Source organism: Lonchura striata, chromosome 18 (genome assembly GCF_050655825.1).
Source record: "Lonchura striata isolate lonStrDom1 chromosome 18, ASM5065582v1, whole genome shotgun sequence".
NCBI lineage: Eukaryota > Metazoa > Chordata > Aves > Passeriformes > Estrildidae > Lonchura > Lonchura striata.
The window spans coordinates 4419231-4432617 of NC_140720.1; the positions used below are offsets into that span (position 1 = coordinate 4419231).

Genomic DNA, 13387 nt, shown 5'->3' on the forward strand with positions numbered 1-13387 from the left:
GTCTTTCTACTTACGTAAATTCTGGAAAATACCAGGCTCATGACCTTCTGTCTATCTATAATTAAAGGTCCACTCCCTGTCACAGGGGAGTGGTAATGGAATCAGAACCCAGTAATTACTAATGATTAAGGGCTCTTGCTATAAATCAGTCTAAGGATAAAGGATCTGATTGATGATTAGGTAATATTAAATAAGAACACAGTAGTGGCTGAAAATCACTTTATTGTAAAGCAACTGCTATTGTGGAAGTCATTTACAGTTGCATAAATACTGGAAATGTGGAGAGAGAAGCACTAGTGCAGGGATTTGGAAGAAAGCAGAGACAAGAGAGTGGAAGTTAATGGCTGAAATGATGTGTTGTAGCTTGTGGAAGAGACTGGAGGGGATGGTGGGGAGGGAAGAAAGCATTCACAGATTCCAGAGTTCACCTGGAAATTTACATTTACAGGACCTGAGTTACATTTATAAGACCCAAGTTACACTCACAGGACCTAAGTTTTCCTCTTGTATATGGGAATTTTCTGTCTCAATAAGGCAGAAATTTAGTATTGGGTCATTGCTCTGCTTCAAGCTTCATCTTCACATGCTTTCATCTCTGAGGGGTCTTTCTTCACCAGAGTTGAAAAAAAGCCACGTTCTGTTGGAGAGAAGTGAAGAACCTGGGTTAAATTCTTGAAACGTGACAGCTGAAAACAATAGTGAGGTGAGCAGTCAATCTTTGCATCATAATGAAACTGTTGGAAGAAATACACTTTTATTTTCTATCTTAATAAAGCTGAGCTACGTGCATTAGAAGCCAAATGTGAGATGTTTTCATCATGGATAGGCTGTGCTTTTCCTTCGCTTAAAAATGAGCAAGGAAAATTCTATGTAAGGAATATTGATAAAACAAGTGTGAAACATTTCCCTCTTGCTAGCAAAGTTGGTAATGTCTGTTTATTTATTCTAAAAGCCCTAGTGCCTGTGAAGATGTTCCTTTAGCATCAGTTCCTCCCCACAGCTCTGAGCTGCTGTTCAACACTCTTAGTCCAAAGTGTTTTCCTGATCAGGACAAGGTGGGAATAGTTCACCAGAATAAGAGGGAATATGTCAGGTTCTCAAACTTGCAGTAGTGTTCAGTCTTTTTGTCCCTAAAGAAGGTGCTGATCCAAGGATTTATGAAATCCCAGAATACTTCACATATTGCCTTTTCTTAGGGCTAGTAACATCTTTAAGTAGAATCTTCTAGACCAGGGAAGGAATTAAAGCAGAGCTCTGACACAACCAAAGGAAAATTCTTGCTGGGTATTTTCTCCTCAGGCCATTTTCTTCCAGCATACCCAATAAATCAAATACCCAATAATTCAAATAGCCACTCAAGTAGGGCTTGAAGATGAATTATGACATTGTCCCCCACACTCAAGCAGTTGTAATTCCCCCACCAGGAGCTGGTTTGTGAGCAGCCTGGCTCATACCTTTGAAACAGGCAGGTAGGGTGAAGTTGCCATCCACACATGCCACATCTACGGTGTAGGCACAGGATTTTTCCTTGTTCTTGCAGAAGAAGGATACAGTTTCCCCATGCAGAATGCCATCCTTCAGGTCATTTTGAACTCTCTTCTTCTCACCGTTGTACAATACTACAGCTTTCTTAACTGGTATTTTACATGGTGCTGGAAAAAATCCAGTTATAAGGAGCAGGTTTGAAAAGGGGGTAGATCAGATCCCAGCAGAATTCTGTGTATGCGACATTTGGGAATGAAAAATGTGTCCTACATATGGACAAAACTTTTGCTGGTATTAAAATGCTGAAGAAATTCAGACCCTGAAGCATGGGGTCAAAAGTTTCCTGTGAAAATCCAGCCTCAGTGTAATTTCTAATGACATGAAATAGGAAGAGGAGAAGAAATACTCAGAATAAAGTTACATGGCTGATTATTGAAGTCAATCCAAATACATCAGTGTCATACAACATCCAGTGCTAGGAAAGGGCTTAGATTATCAGGGCTTTGCAATTCCTTTTTTGGCTTCCTTTTGAGCACAACTCTTCCACAGGGGAGTGACAGCTCAACAGCCAGAGCAGTGGTGAGGTGGGAGAGCTCAGTTTGATCCCTGGTTTCTGAGGGATGGGGTGTGCTCACCTCTGCAGGCTGGCTTTGTGGACCAGTTTCCAGTGTTCTCACAGCGGGAATGTTTGGATCCCTCCATCACGAAGCCGGGCTGGCAGCCAAAGCTGACGCTCTCATTGTAGTGATAGGTTCTGCGCACAGCAAACTCTATGAACCCGTTCTCTATTCCTATTGGAGTGGGGCAGGTGACAACTGGGGGACAAAACCAAACCCAAAGCTTTAGCAGTGGCACAGGTCAAAAGACAACTATAAACCTGAAAAATGTAGAAAAACTTTCACAGTGGGTCATTGCACAGGAAACACAGCCAGGAGAAAGACAGCTTAAAAACCACAACAAATAAATAAACATTACTTGTTTTAAGTACACATCTATTGCAATCTGTGGTTATAACATGACTTAAACGTGGTGTAATTTAACTAAAAGCAGGGAAGTTTCTCAGGCTGAGGGTAAGGTTGGCTATTTCTCAGGTGAATCTGAGCACTTAGAATCAAATGTTGGCTGCACACTGGAGGCCAGGCTCAGGTTCCTTGCTATGCACCATGTTTAGCAGGGTTTGTTTATATAACCTTTACACCTGAAGCAAATGTTTTGTCAATCCCATGTTATGTGCCATGGGTTAGCAATCTCCTTGATCCATGAGTCTGAATGATTGCATAATTCAGCTGCAGAGGAATTGTGCTGTATGTTTGCAATTACAGTTGTAAAAAAAAGTTAAAATATTGTTGTCCATTTAGTTTTGTATATGCAATTCTCAGGAATATTTTTTGCTGTGGATAAGAGTTACTCACCCTTGCACACTGGAATGCTGCTCCACGTGCCATTGGCCGTGCAGGTGGCTGTCTCATTCCCAATCAGGGCAAGAGGAGGGACACATTCAAACTGGATTGTGTCCAGGAAATGAGAGACATTTCCAGGGTTTAGGCGACGGAAAGAGAGGACCCCAAATTCCGGGAGCGAGGGAGGTGCACAAGTCACCGCTACAAAAGCACGGCATTCAGAAAATTAAACCTTAAAGATCAAATGATTGTGGAATCAGAGGAGCAACATTCTTATGACTAAATAAGCCCGTATGAAATCACAGCTGGCAAAACATAATTTAAAGTGTCAGAGGGGCCTCAGAGTATGGAATTCATGAGTTATGCTGGATTTTTCAGATAATATTACTGCTTTTCAGCCAAGTGTTTTTGCAGGATAGGTTGTAGCAAAACCCTGCGTAAGTACAAAGGCATGACAATATCCTCTTTTTATACACAGGGAGGAGGAATTTGAGTGGATAAGCATCTTACCTCCAGCTGTAAATAGCATCCCTGATCCCGACCTTTTGTTCAGACCTTTCAACTGTATTTCTCTAAAACCCACACATATAAAACCAAATATGCAGCATTCTGCTTCATTTTCCCTATCCAGCTTTTGCACAGCACTAGAGGATGCTTCTGAATAAGAGTATACATAAGCAATGGAAAGGAATATTTCTGTAATAGGAATAAGGCCAGTTCTTTTTTATTGAAACACATACGTTGACACTGTGGAACAGTTCCAGTCCACTTTCCATCTGCCATGCATTGGCTTGTTCTTGACCCGACAAGGTTGTAGCTGCAAACAAACAGACCTGGTTATCAGAGCAGGCAGATCAATCAAAGATCTGTCATTTCTCCTAAATAGAATTAAGAATCCAGCTCTGAAATCCTTCTCTAGTTTAACAGCTCCTGACCTCAAAGGAAGTTTAGAATCAGATCTGAAAAACTGTTAATATCCAAGTATTGCAAAGACCCAGGCAGAGCACTTGATACAACAAGATGTTTTGTTGTTTCAACTTTATATTCTGTTTTTCATATTAATTTCTAAAAATGATTAACACTATGGATGTATATAAATAGCAAATATTGGTATGGTTTCCTGGGAGGCATTCCCAGTTAATTATGGCAGTTAGGACCAAGTATTGGAAAGAACTCAATGCTCTTAAGAACTGAAGTCACCGAGGTGCATTGTTATATTTTAATCCCAGATATTTCAATTTCCATATGCACATTACACACTTCTCTCCCATCCTTATATTGACACTATTAACATCTACTCTGAGTTTTAAAGAAATATTAATGATGTGTCTGGCATTTCAATATGACGCAGCTGAAAACCAGTAAATTAGAATTAACAAAATCAAATCCCATTGCTACACTTAGTGTCATAGTTGAATTTATTTATTCCTTATCTCGCTCCTCTTTTACAGAAGGAGGTTGTTGAGGCTCTTGATATTTTTCAGTGAGCTCTAGGCTTTGTCTCACCTGTGACCTTCCAGGTAAGCCCTGTTTTGCCATTAATTACCTGAGTACAATTAAATACCTGCTACTATCAAATGCTTCCCTGCATTTATCATAACTATTTTTTAAAATGCATTCCTTTTCCTAAAGCTAACAAGTAGCCCTGAGGAAAAGTGCATTTACTGCAGGTAAGTTAGGATTAACCTCATGTTTTCATTTACTGAGCCTGGAAAGGCATAGAAACACAATTTCCAGTCCTCAGAGCCCAACAGTATAACTTTGATGGAGATTATCTACTCTCTGCTGTAGGATTTCATCTCATGATGTAATAAGAGGATTTGAAAAGCAGGGGAAAGCAGTCCAGAATAAAATTTTTACATAAAATCTCTGCTATTTTGGTGGTTTTTGTATTTGCAGGACTTTTCTTTGGAGTAGCAAAGCCCCATAATGTTATAGCTGAGACTGAACAGAGGTGGGTCACCAGACAGGCTTTTTTAAAATGATTTCTGAAATGTAGATGAGTTTTCATGTTCAGTTTTCAATGTTCTCTGTCTTGCAGTATGGCAGTGGATGATACTACAATGTGATTTAGGTTGTTTATTTAGCAGCATAAGGAAGGGAATACTTACCCTGGATCACATGAAAAAGTTACAGTACTCTGGTACTGAAACTCTTCAAAATCCATTTTCCCATTCTGCAGGGGTGGAGGAGGGGTACATCTCTTTGCTGTTTATTAAATATTAAAAAAGGATCATATTATTTCATGAGGCATGACATTATAATTTCATTATAGTGAGAACAAGTAGATCATAAAGGTTCATCCTGGTGTCTTTCACATTTCTCCACTCCACTCCAGACATTCCACATGTCTGGCTGTTCTACATTTCCATCAAAATACAAGTTTTTAGGATTAAATATTTTTATCACTTGATTTCCTGAGGAATGTAAGTTGTCTGCAATGAAATGATGAAGATGCCTCTGAGGGATGCAATAAATGCAGAGGTATTGTAAATGCAGGTGAACTTAATGGGAAGAAATGATGATGTCTGACTTAATTTAGAAGGCTGAATTGTTTTTTTATTATAACTATGCTAAAATATATTAATATATTATATAAAAAGAAAATACTAAAACTACATATTACTTTCTCTGACTCTAATTCCCACACAACTTCTGACCCTCTCTCGAAAGTCTAGACACAAGTGGATTGGATTAGCCATCAAGCTCTAACAATCCTCACTAAGATCTAATCAAGCATTCATTCCAGGTAAACAATTCTCTAAACACATTCCACATAAGAAAAACAACAAAAATAAAAATTGCTTTATCTTTCATTTCTCTCTGTGCACCTCTATAAAAAATCCTGAGAGTGAGAAGAATGTGCTTGTCACGCGGGGGCTATGAAGCAGCACACGTTGTTAGAGAATGAGCACTGGGTGGGGTGGATCACTGTCCATCTCCAGTCTCCATCCCCATCCAGGAGCAGGGGCTGAAGGGCAGGCATGGGACACAGATGGGAAGATGCTTTCCATCAGCACCCCTCTTCCACACACTTGTTTTCCAGCAAGTGAGGGAAGAGCCGCTGGAGAGGGAGCTGTTGGAATGCATTGGGTTCCTCCTGTGGGTTCTGGAATTGCCTTTCCGCCGCTGCGGGCAGGAGCGGGGCTGCCGGGGTACTCACGGAGGCAGAGCAGGGTGTTGAAGGCCCACTTGCCCGTCGGGAGGCAGGTGTACTTCCTCTGCCCGTTGTTGGGCATGAAGCCGGGCCGGCAGGTGTACTCCACTTCCTCACCCACTTCATACACCTTTTTGTCTACACTGAGCGTGGCAAACATCACTTCTGGTGGCCTGGGACAGACTGGAGGAAAGGAATTTACAAGAGGTTGGGTAGAAAATCGTTGTGATTTCTCAGCTTGAGGCAAAGGGTTGTCTATTTTTATGAATTATAGTATCTCCCTGCCCTGAGCTTTTGTCTTCCTGAGGCAGCTAATGGCTGCCATAAGTATTAGCCAGAAAAAAAAATATGGTATTCTTCTTCTCCTCAGCAGCTCTACTAATGGTCTCAGTTAGATTTGGCGTCACTTTTTAAACTAAAATTTACTTTTCCTCCAGAATAGTGGTGCACAAATTAAGTCAAGCTGCATCAAGCAAAATATAGGTTGGATATTAGGAGAAAGTTTTTTTGCAGAAGGAGTGATAAAGTTCTGGAATGGCTGCCCAGGGAGGTGGTGGAGCCACCATCCCTGGGTGTGTTTAAAAAAGCCTGGATGTGGCACTGGGTGCCAGGGTTGAGTTGGGGTGTTGGGGCTGGGTTGGACTCAGTGATCTTTAAGGTCTCTTCCAACCTGGTCATTTTGTCAATTCTGTGGATTCAAATACAGTAAATTTCCTTGAACAAAACAGAGTGAGAAGGACTTAGAAGAAAACAAATGCCTTTCATTTTTAATCCATATCCATTTGGGATGGGTCAGCCTGAAATCAGGTGTTTTTTTCTTGTAATTAAATTCCCTTTTTTCCATTTTTTCTGTTCATTGGGGTAGACCCTCTGTTCCATGAGCCAGCTCTGCTTCCTCAACAGCTTTAACACGGTGACAGCAGGAACAGCTCATCAGCCAGAGGGTGAGAACAGGAGGGAACAGCGAGGGAGGAACGCAGGGTGCAGCCTGAGCTCCTGCTGAGGACATGGAGAGAGGATCCTGCTGCCATCGAGGGGAGAGCACAGAGGGACAGGGAGCTCAGGATGGAGAAATAAATGGCAAACACAGGGAGAGGGGACATGAGACAGAGCCCAGAGATCTTGGCGTGGGGGAAAGAGGGAGAAAAGCGAGGCAGGAGCTGTGCGGGCAGGGAGGGGTGAGCTGGGATGGAGCAGGTTAATTCCTGGCACACAGAGTTCCCCCCTGGCACCAACCTGGGTCCCACAACATCTGTCAGCATTTCTTCTGCTTTCCTTTATTTTATGTTTTTGTACACAGCCACTCACCTCACCACAGGAAGAGACAGAGGGAAGAATGGAAAGAGGAAAGAGAAGATAAGCTTTCAGAGAAAAGCCCTGTTCAAAACACTTGACCAGGATTATCTAGAGGCTTTAAAATCGTGTTGTTTTCTCCAGTTTCCCCCATTCCCACCTCAGGATGGGGCTGCCCTGGGAAGTGGAAGGCACTCACCTTTGGATGCGAGAGCGCAGTGGCTCAGAGCCACAAGGCACCCGAGCAGTGCCAGGGGATGCATCCTGCCAGCCCCCGACGTCCCGAGTGCCACCGGGCCAGGGCTCTGCCCTTAAAAACCCACAAAAGGATGGTTACATATTAACTCTTTGTGTTTATTCCCACCCCAGTAAACAGAAGATAAAAGCTTCCTTGTGTCCCTGCTAATAAAGGCTGAAACAACCATCACATGCTGTGTTGGGGGCATAATGCAGGGATTCAGATGGCAATTTCTGCTCCACACAGGCTCCTCTCTGGCTGTTTCTGCAGAGCATCTCCTGTTGGGACCCGTGGTGTTGGGGAAAACAGTATTCTCAGCATCTGCAGAGGATGAGGATATTTGGAATGCAAAATTGGGTTGAATAATAGAACTGTCACTCCGAGGCTCGTGTTTATCACTGGTGCGTGGACATTTCTGTGTACCACAGGCTCCTGATAGTTACAGCAAAATCATTCCAAGGCAAAATGATCCGTTTTGGAGTGACATTGATATTGGAATGTGCCCCCAGTGAGGTACCAACCTCATGCCAGTTTACACAAATGATGATCTGGCCTGAAACTTGGGACTTCAGGGCCCTGTTTGATCTGATTCCTGTTGTCTTCTAATTACCAGCTAAACAAAAGCAGCACAGAAAGTGCTCAGTGCCAGCTCTGCAGGAAGGCTGAAATGATGATTCCTGTCCTTATTTGTGACAAGGGGGTCATAAATCAGGATTTTGGGTGGCATAAAGCCTTGTTGTGGCGATGCAGGTTTGGGACATCAATTCAGAACTCGACAGGTATCAGCTGAGGTTCTGATCGCTGCAGTTCTCCTAATTTAGCAGATTTTAACTGCAGGAGCATCTGAAGAGCAACCAAAATAACATTTGTGTAATGATTGTTCCACAGTTTGGTGTTTCTAATCTAAGTATCCTCCTCCCCTGCTGACTCACAGCCTGTGAGGGGGAGTGAGGGACATTTGAAGCTCTGAGAGAAGTTGGGTTATGTCAAGCTCTTACTGCTGGGATCTCCAATAGTTTGTTTGGTTTTGTTTTTGTTTTATGAAATTTCTCTGTTTGTATTTGAAACATGAATTTTAGCCACAACATTAAATAATTGGGAACATGATATTCTTCTCAGAAAGAAAACGCTGTGAATGTCCTGCTCGGAGTATTTACCAAATACACAGTGACGAAGGGCAAAGTACTGCTGCTAAACCAACAGAAAAAGATTGACTTCATCTTCTGTATTTACATCTGATAATTTTTCCATTTGTCACAGCCTGCTTTCTCCTCCTCACTTTCACAAGGAGCTTTTCCATGCAAGGCACGCTGCTTTAATGAACTTAATTGCCTCTGGTTTGAATCCTTCCGCGGATCTGCCCGATGTTTGGATTTTGTCCTTTTCTGTGTTTGAAATCCCCGCAATGGATGGGAACCCTTCGGGGCAGTTCCCCCCGCGCGCAGCAGGGGGCGCAACGCGCTCTGCCTTGGACCGGGAATTCCAAAGTTTTCTGTACGAAAAAACGGGAAAAAAGAGTTAAATTACCTGCACATTCTTCTTCCATCGATTTGGTGTGTAAAAACTTTACCGCTCTTAAAACTGAGATTTAAAACTGAATGTGAAAGGGACGGGGAATGAATATTTATGTGTACAAGTGCATAGTAACTGCCAATGTTTGTGATTCTTCTTGAAAACTTATTTCTCTGCAATAAGAAACATCTGAAAGCATGTTACAAATAACTGTGCATGTTCCAGAAACTGGAGAAGGACACTGAGTTAACCACGAGGCTGAAGCCCCTCTGCTCTGAGCCAGGCTGGCAGAGCTGGGGGTGCCCACCTGGGGAGGAGAAGGATCCAGGGAAAGCTCAGAGCCTCTTCCAGGGGCTAAAGGGGCTCCAGGAGAGCTGGAGAGGGACTGTGGATAAGGGATGGAGGGACAGGACACAGGGAATGGCTCCCACTGCCAGAGGGCAGGGATGGATGGGAGATTGGGAAGGAATTCCTGGCTGTGCGGATGGGCAGGCCCTGGCACAGGTGCCCAGAGCAGCTGTGGCTGCCCCTGGATCCCTGGCAGTGTCCAAGGCAGACTGGATGGGGCTTGGAGCAACCTGGAACAGTGGAAGGTGTCCCTGCCCATGGCTGGAGAGTGGATAAGATGATCCTTAAGGTCCCTTCCAACCCAAACCATTCTGTGATTCTATGATTTTTTGATTCTATGATTTTTTGATTCTATGATTCTGTGAAAATGCGACTATTGTCATATGGATTCACCTTGGCACAGCATGAGCAAAACCGACCCAGTTCTTGCTGTGACTGTGGTTGTGTGCAATTATATACATCAGGTGATGTTCCATCAAATCCAGCCCACTCCTTTCACATGTGAGCTATTTAATATCACAGCTCCTGCAATCCAAAGAATGAAGCAGAATTTGGTTTCATCAGAGGCCTCATAAACACAGAGTGGAGTGGTGGTCTCTGCCCCAGATAATGTCATAACCCAAGGAAAGAAATGGCAGCTGCAAGCAGAGAAAGCAGTGCAGGAACACTCTGAGGGATTATCAGCCAGTGTGATGTGACCAGATCAGTGTCCCAGCAGTCTCACACACCTGGGGTTGTGCTAACACAGCCTGAAGGGAGAGCATGCAGGAGGATGTGAACAAACTGCCTTTGCAGGAGTGGCACTGCCCAGCTAAAATGTGAAGGGCAGCAAAGCAGAGATCCAGAGGGAATGTTTGAAAAGGCAGCAATTAAATGATGGAGATTGGCATTGCTGGTTCATCAGAGGGGTTTCTGCAAGAAACAGGAGAGAGGAAGAGAATAAGCCAGGAAAGGCCTTGAAAGTGAAGACAAAAATGAAAAAAGAAGGAGGAAAAATAGAGAAAAATTTAAAAAACTGATGATGAAAGCAATCTGTGCAGCAGCATTGTTCATTGACACCAGCATCAACTGGAGCTGTCAGGACAGTAGGAAAAGACATTACAATAATCAGGACACAAGTTAGTAAGATAAGCAAAGGCTTTTGACTGGAATTGGTCTGCCCTGGAGTTATTATGCAGGAAGTTTTCAAGGAGCAGGCAGACTGAGGGGCAGTGAGGGAACAGTTGCCAGCTGATGCCCTCTGCCCTCCCTCTAACCTGCACTTCTACTTCTCTGCATGATGCTTCATTTTCCTGCTGGTGCAGGCTGTGTCCCTCTGCTCCTGGCACAGACTTGCTGGGGGTCTGTCCTGCCAGGCACTGAGGGCTGGGGACTGCACTACCCTCTGCTCTCAAGATTTTATGGCTTCTCTTCAACCACAAAATGCACCACACAGCCAGGTCAAGATGCAGAACTTTCTCAAATCAACAGGAATATGTTGACTGGGGACACTGAGAAAGAATATTGAGGCGAGGCCTGAGTGCATTTACAATTAAACAAATGTTTTAAAGCCGTATTTGTCCAGCCAAACTCTTGCCATTTCAATTATTAGTGTTTCCAGGAGTGTAAACACTTGTGCAGAGCACAGACAGACATGGTATAATTGGAAATCTTACCATTGGAAATGGCATTCTGCTTTCCCTGCATCAACGTAATAGAGGGGTGGCATGGGAAAAGAAGTGAATATCCTGTATATTCCAGCTGATACAATTTTGTTTTTCTCCTACATTTATTCTCTGGAATAAACAAAATGCAACATGAAAGTTGCTATTTCTTGTGTCTCTGATATAGTGCAGCCATCCCTGTGTGCCAGCCCCTTCCTGCTGCAGATTTCTGTCAGGTAGGAAAGCTGCAGGGGGACCAGCAATCTCATCCTTATCCCATACGGACCAGATACTCAGATTCCAGCTTTTTCCCCACTGTTTCTCTTGTTCCACCTGTTGGTGACTGGGTTGTCATGTTCAGCTAGCCAGAAATCAGGATCCACTTGCAGTGTATTATTTTTCCAGGGAAATATCTTATATATATAAATTAATTCATTTCTATTTTTATATTGCCTGGTCTAGTGCAAGGTGTCCCTGCCCATGGCAGGGGGTTGGAACAGGATGATCATTAAGGTCTCTTCCAACCCAAACCATTCAGTGATTCTTTGATGTAAACATGTAGTAGCAGATACTGACCTAACAGAATGTCTTGGTCACAGAAAAAGTAAACAGTGAGTATATGATTTTTAAAAATACTATTTTCACTCAGTAGCAAATTTGAGGGGGTAAATTGCATTCCTAGTTGCTACTGATGTTTCTGAATTTTTTTCTGAAGTTAGCAAAGTAATTATGATTTTAGTCCTGCATCTTAAATCACTTTAAGCACCCACTGTGGGCATTAAAATCCCCATTCCTGTGTGAATCTGAGATGCCAGAGATGGCACTAACAAGTGTTCTAGGTGACAGCAGGCCTGTATTTTCCTGCAGAGGCATGAAGGTGTTCCAGTTTCACATACATTAAACTCACAGTGTACAAAACCAGAGAGCATTTTACAGCTCCTTCCTCCTCTCCGCCTTCTCATTTCCTGCACAGAAAACCCGGAGAATCTCTCTCACAGTTCTGCTGTGACCCAAATATTGTGAAACAGTCTGTTCCTCCGATAAATTTATCTAAATGCAGTCTAAAAAAAAATCTTCTGTTAAATTTCTTCCTCAGGAATGTCTAATTATGAAGCCTCGGGGGCAAATTATTCTCTGTGAGAGTTTGACTCTGGAGGGAGCAGATCTGCAATGGACAACTTTTGAGATGTCAGTGTAAAAGTGCAGCATGGAGGAGCAGACTTTCTCTCCTTTCTTTTGGCTGGTCCCAGCTTTTTGCCTTCTCCTCAGTGCATTCCAGGGAGAAGCCATCAGAGAGAAAAGAAAAAGAGAGGAAAGAGAAGCCTCAGAGCCAGGGTGCTCTCCTTGCTCAAGCCAAACTGCTTCTCTTCTCCCAGCAAGCTTGCAACAAAGCTTTCAAGATTCTCTTCACCATTATTCTTCCACTTTCTGTTACGCCGAATGCCACAGATTTCCATGACAGCAGCATCTGACCTATTTTTTAAAATTATTTTATATATACATGTGTATTTTCTGTGGTTGTCATCTTGTTTACAAGCTGGAGAGAGGTCAGGCGTGGTCAGGATCTGCTGCAGGATCTCCAAGGAGCACTCTGTGCTGCAGAAAGCACTTTCCACCGAGTACATCAAACTGCCATTATCATTTTGCCACCCTGCGCCCTGGCAGAGAATCCTGGCCAGGCTCACCCTGGCGTGACCCCGAGGCAGGATTTCTGTCCAGCCCTGGCCTGGCACGGTGCCACGGCGCTGCCCCAGAGCCCAGCCACCACCAGATTTATTTCCTGCCACTCTGTGCCTTTCCCAAGTGATGGAGAAGAGGATCAGGCACGGAGGAGCTGTTTGGGATATTCATCCACGTTAAAACCCCACTGAAGGGTCGTGCCTGGGATCAATGCCCTGTCAGAGACCTCCAATCCATCCCAGCCCAGAGGGACCCTGGGATCTGTGGGAGCCACAGATATCAGCTGGGAAATTCTCCCTGGGCCCGAGCCCAGAGCGCTCCGGATGATTAAATCTACCTTCTCTGTGACTCAGTTCCTGTGCAGTGTAATCAAAAATCAGATACTGATCTCCCTTATGGTGATCCAAGCCCTTCCCACGCCGGTCCAAGTCTTGTCATTGCTTTCATTTGAGGCTTAAAATGGTATTTTATCAGTGTTTTAATATGTGATTTGAATCAGTTTATATACAATTAACAAAATTGCAAGATTAGGGTTTTTCCCCCCCCAGATCTTTATTAATCTACACAAACAGTTGGCTGAGGTTTTTTTCTTGTATATTTTTATAATATATAATGTATATTATAATAGATA

General features: G+C 43.4%; 1 protein-coding gene and 1 long non-coding RNA gene across 3 annotated transcripts; one reads left to right on the forward strand and one right to left on the reverse strand.

Annotated features, from left to right (window-relative positions):
- Window positions 1-205: 205 nt before the first annotated feature.
- APOH (apolipoprotein H) lies at window positions 206-7692 on the reverse strand. Of its 2 annotated transcripts, XM_021537064.3 has the most exons (8): window positions 7535-7692; window positions 6049-6225; window positions 4997-5093; window positions 3626-3702; window positions 2898-3086; window positions 2121-2300; window positions 1455-1652; window positions 206-637 (listed from the first exon to the last, which is right to left on the reverse strand). In XM_021537064.3, the coding sequence occupies exons 1-8, from the start codon at window positions 7596-7598 to the stop codon at window positions 567-569; spliced, it is 1053 nt and encodes a 350-aa protein (XP_021392739.2). In that variant the 5' UTR covers window positions 7599-7692; the 3' UTR covers window positions 206-566. The 2 variants fall into 2 exon arrangements, with proteins under 2 accessions (XP_021392739.2, XP_021392747.2); XM_021537072.4 differs by lacking the exon at window positions 6049-6225 and having other exon boundaries at window positions 7535-7672.
- LOC146765816 (uncharacterized) lies at window positions 600-4405 on the forward strand. The gene is made up of 2 exons (XR_014949297.1): window positions 600-703; window positions 4337-4405. It is a non-coding gene; the product is annotated as an uncharacterized LOC146765816 (long non-coding RNA).
- Window positions 7693-13387: the final 5695 nt, after the last annotated feature.

Coding starts and splice junctions, on each gene's coding strand:
- APOH (XM_021537064.3), bottom strand. CDS start 7,598: ATGCATCCCCTGGCACTGCTCGGGTGCCTTGTGGCTCTGAGCCACTGC. Junction 6,226..7,534: donor CTGCGCTCTCGCATCCAAAG/GTGAGTGCCTTC, acceptor CCTTTCCTCCAG/TCTGTCCCAGGCCACCAGAA. Junction 1,653..2,120: donor CACAAAGCCAGCCTGCAGAG/GTGAGCACACCC, acceptor GATTTTTTCCAG/CACCATGTAAAATACCAGTT.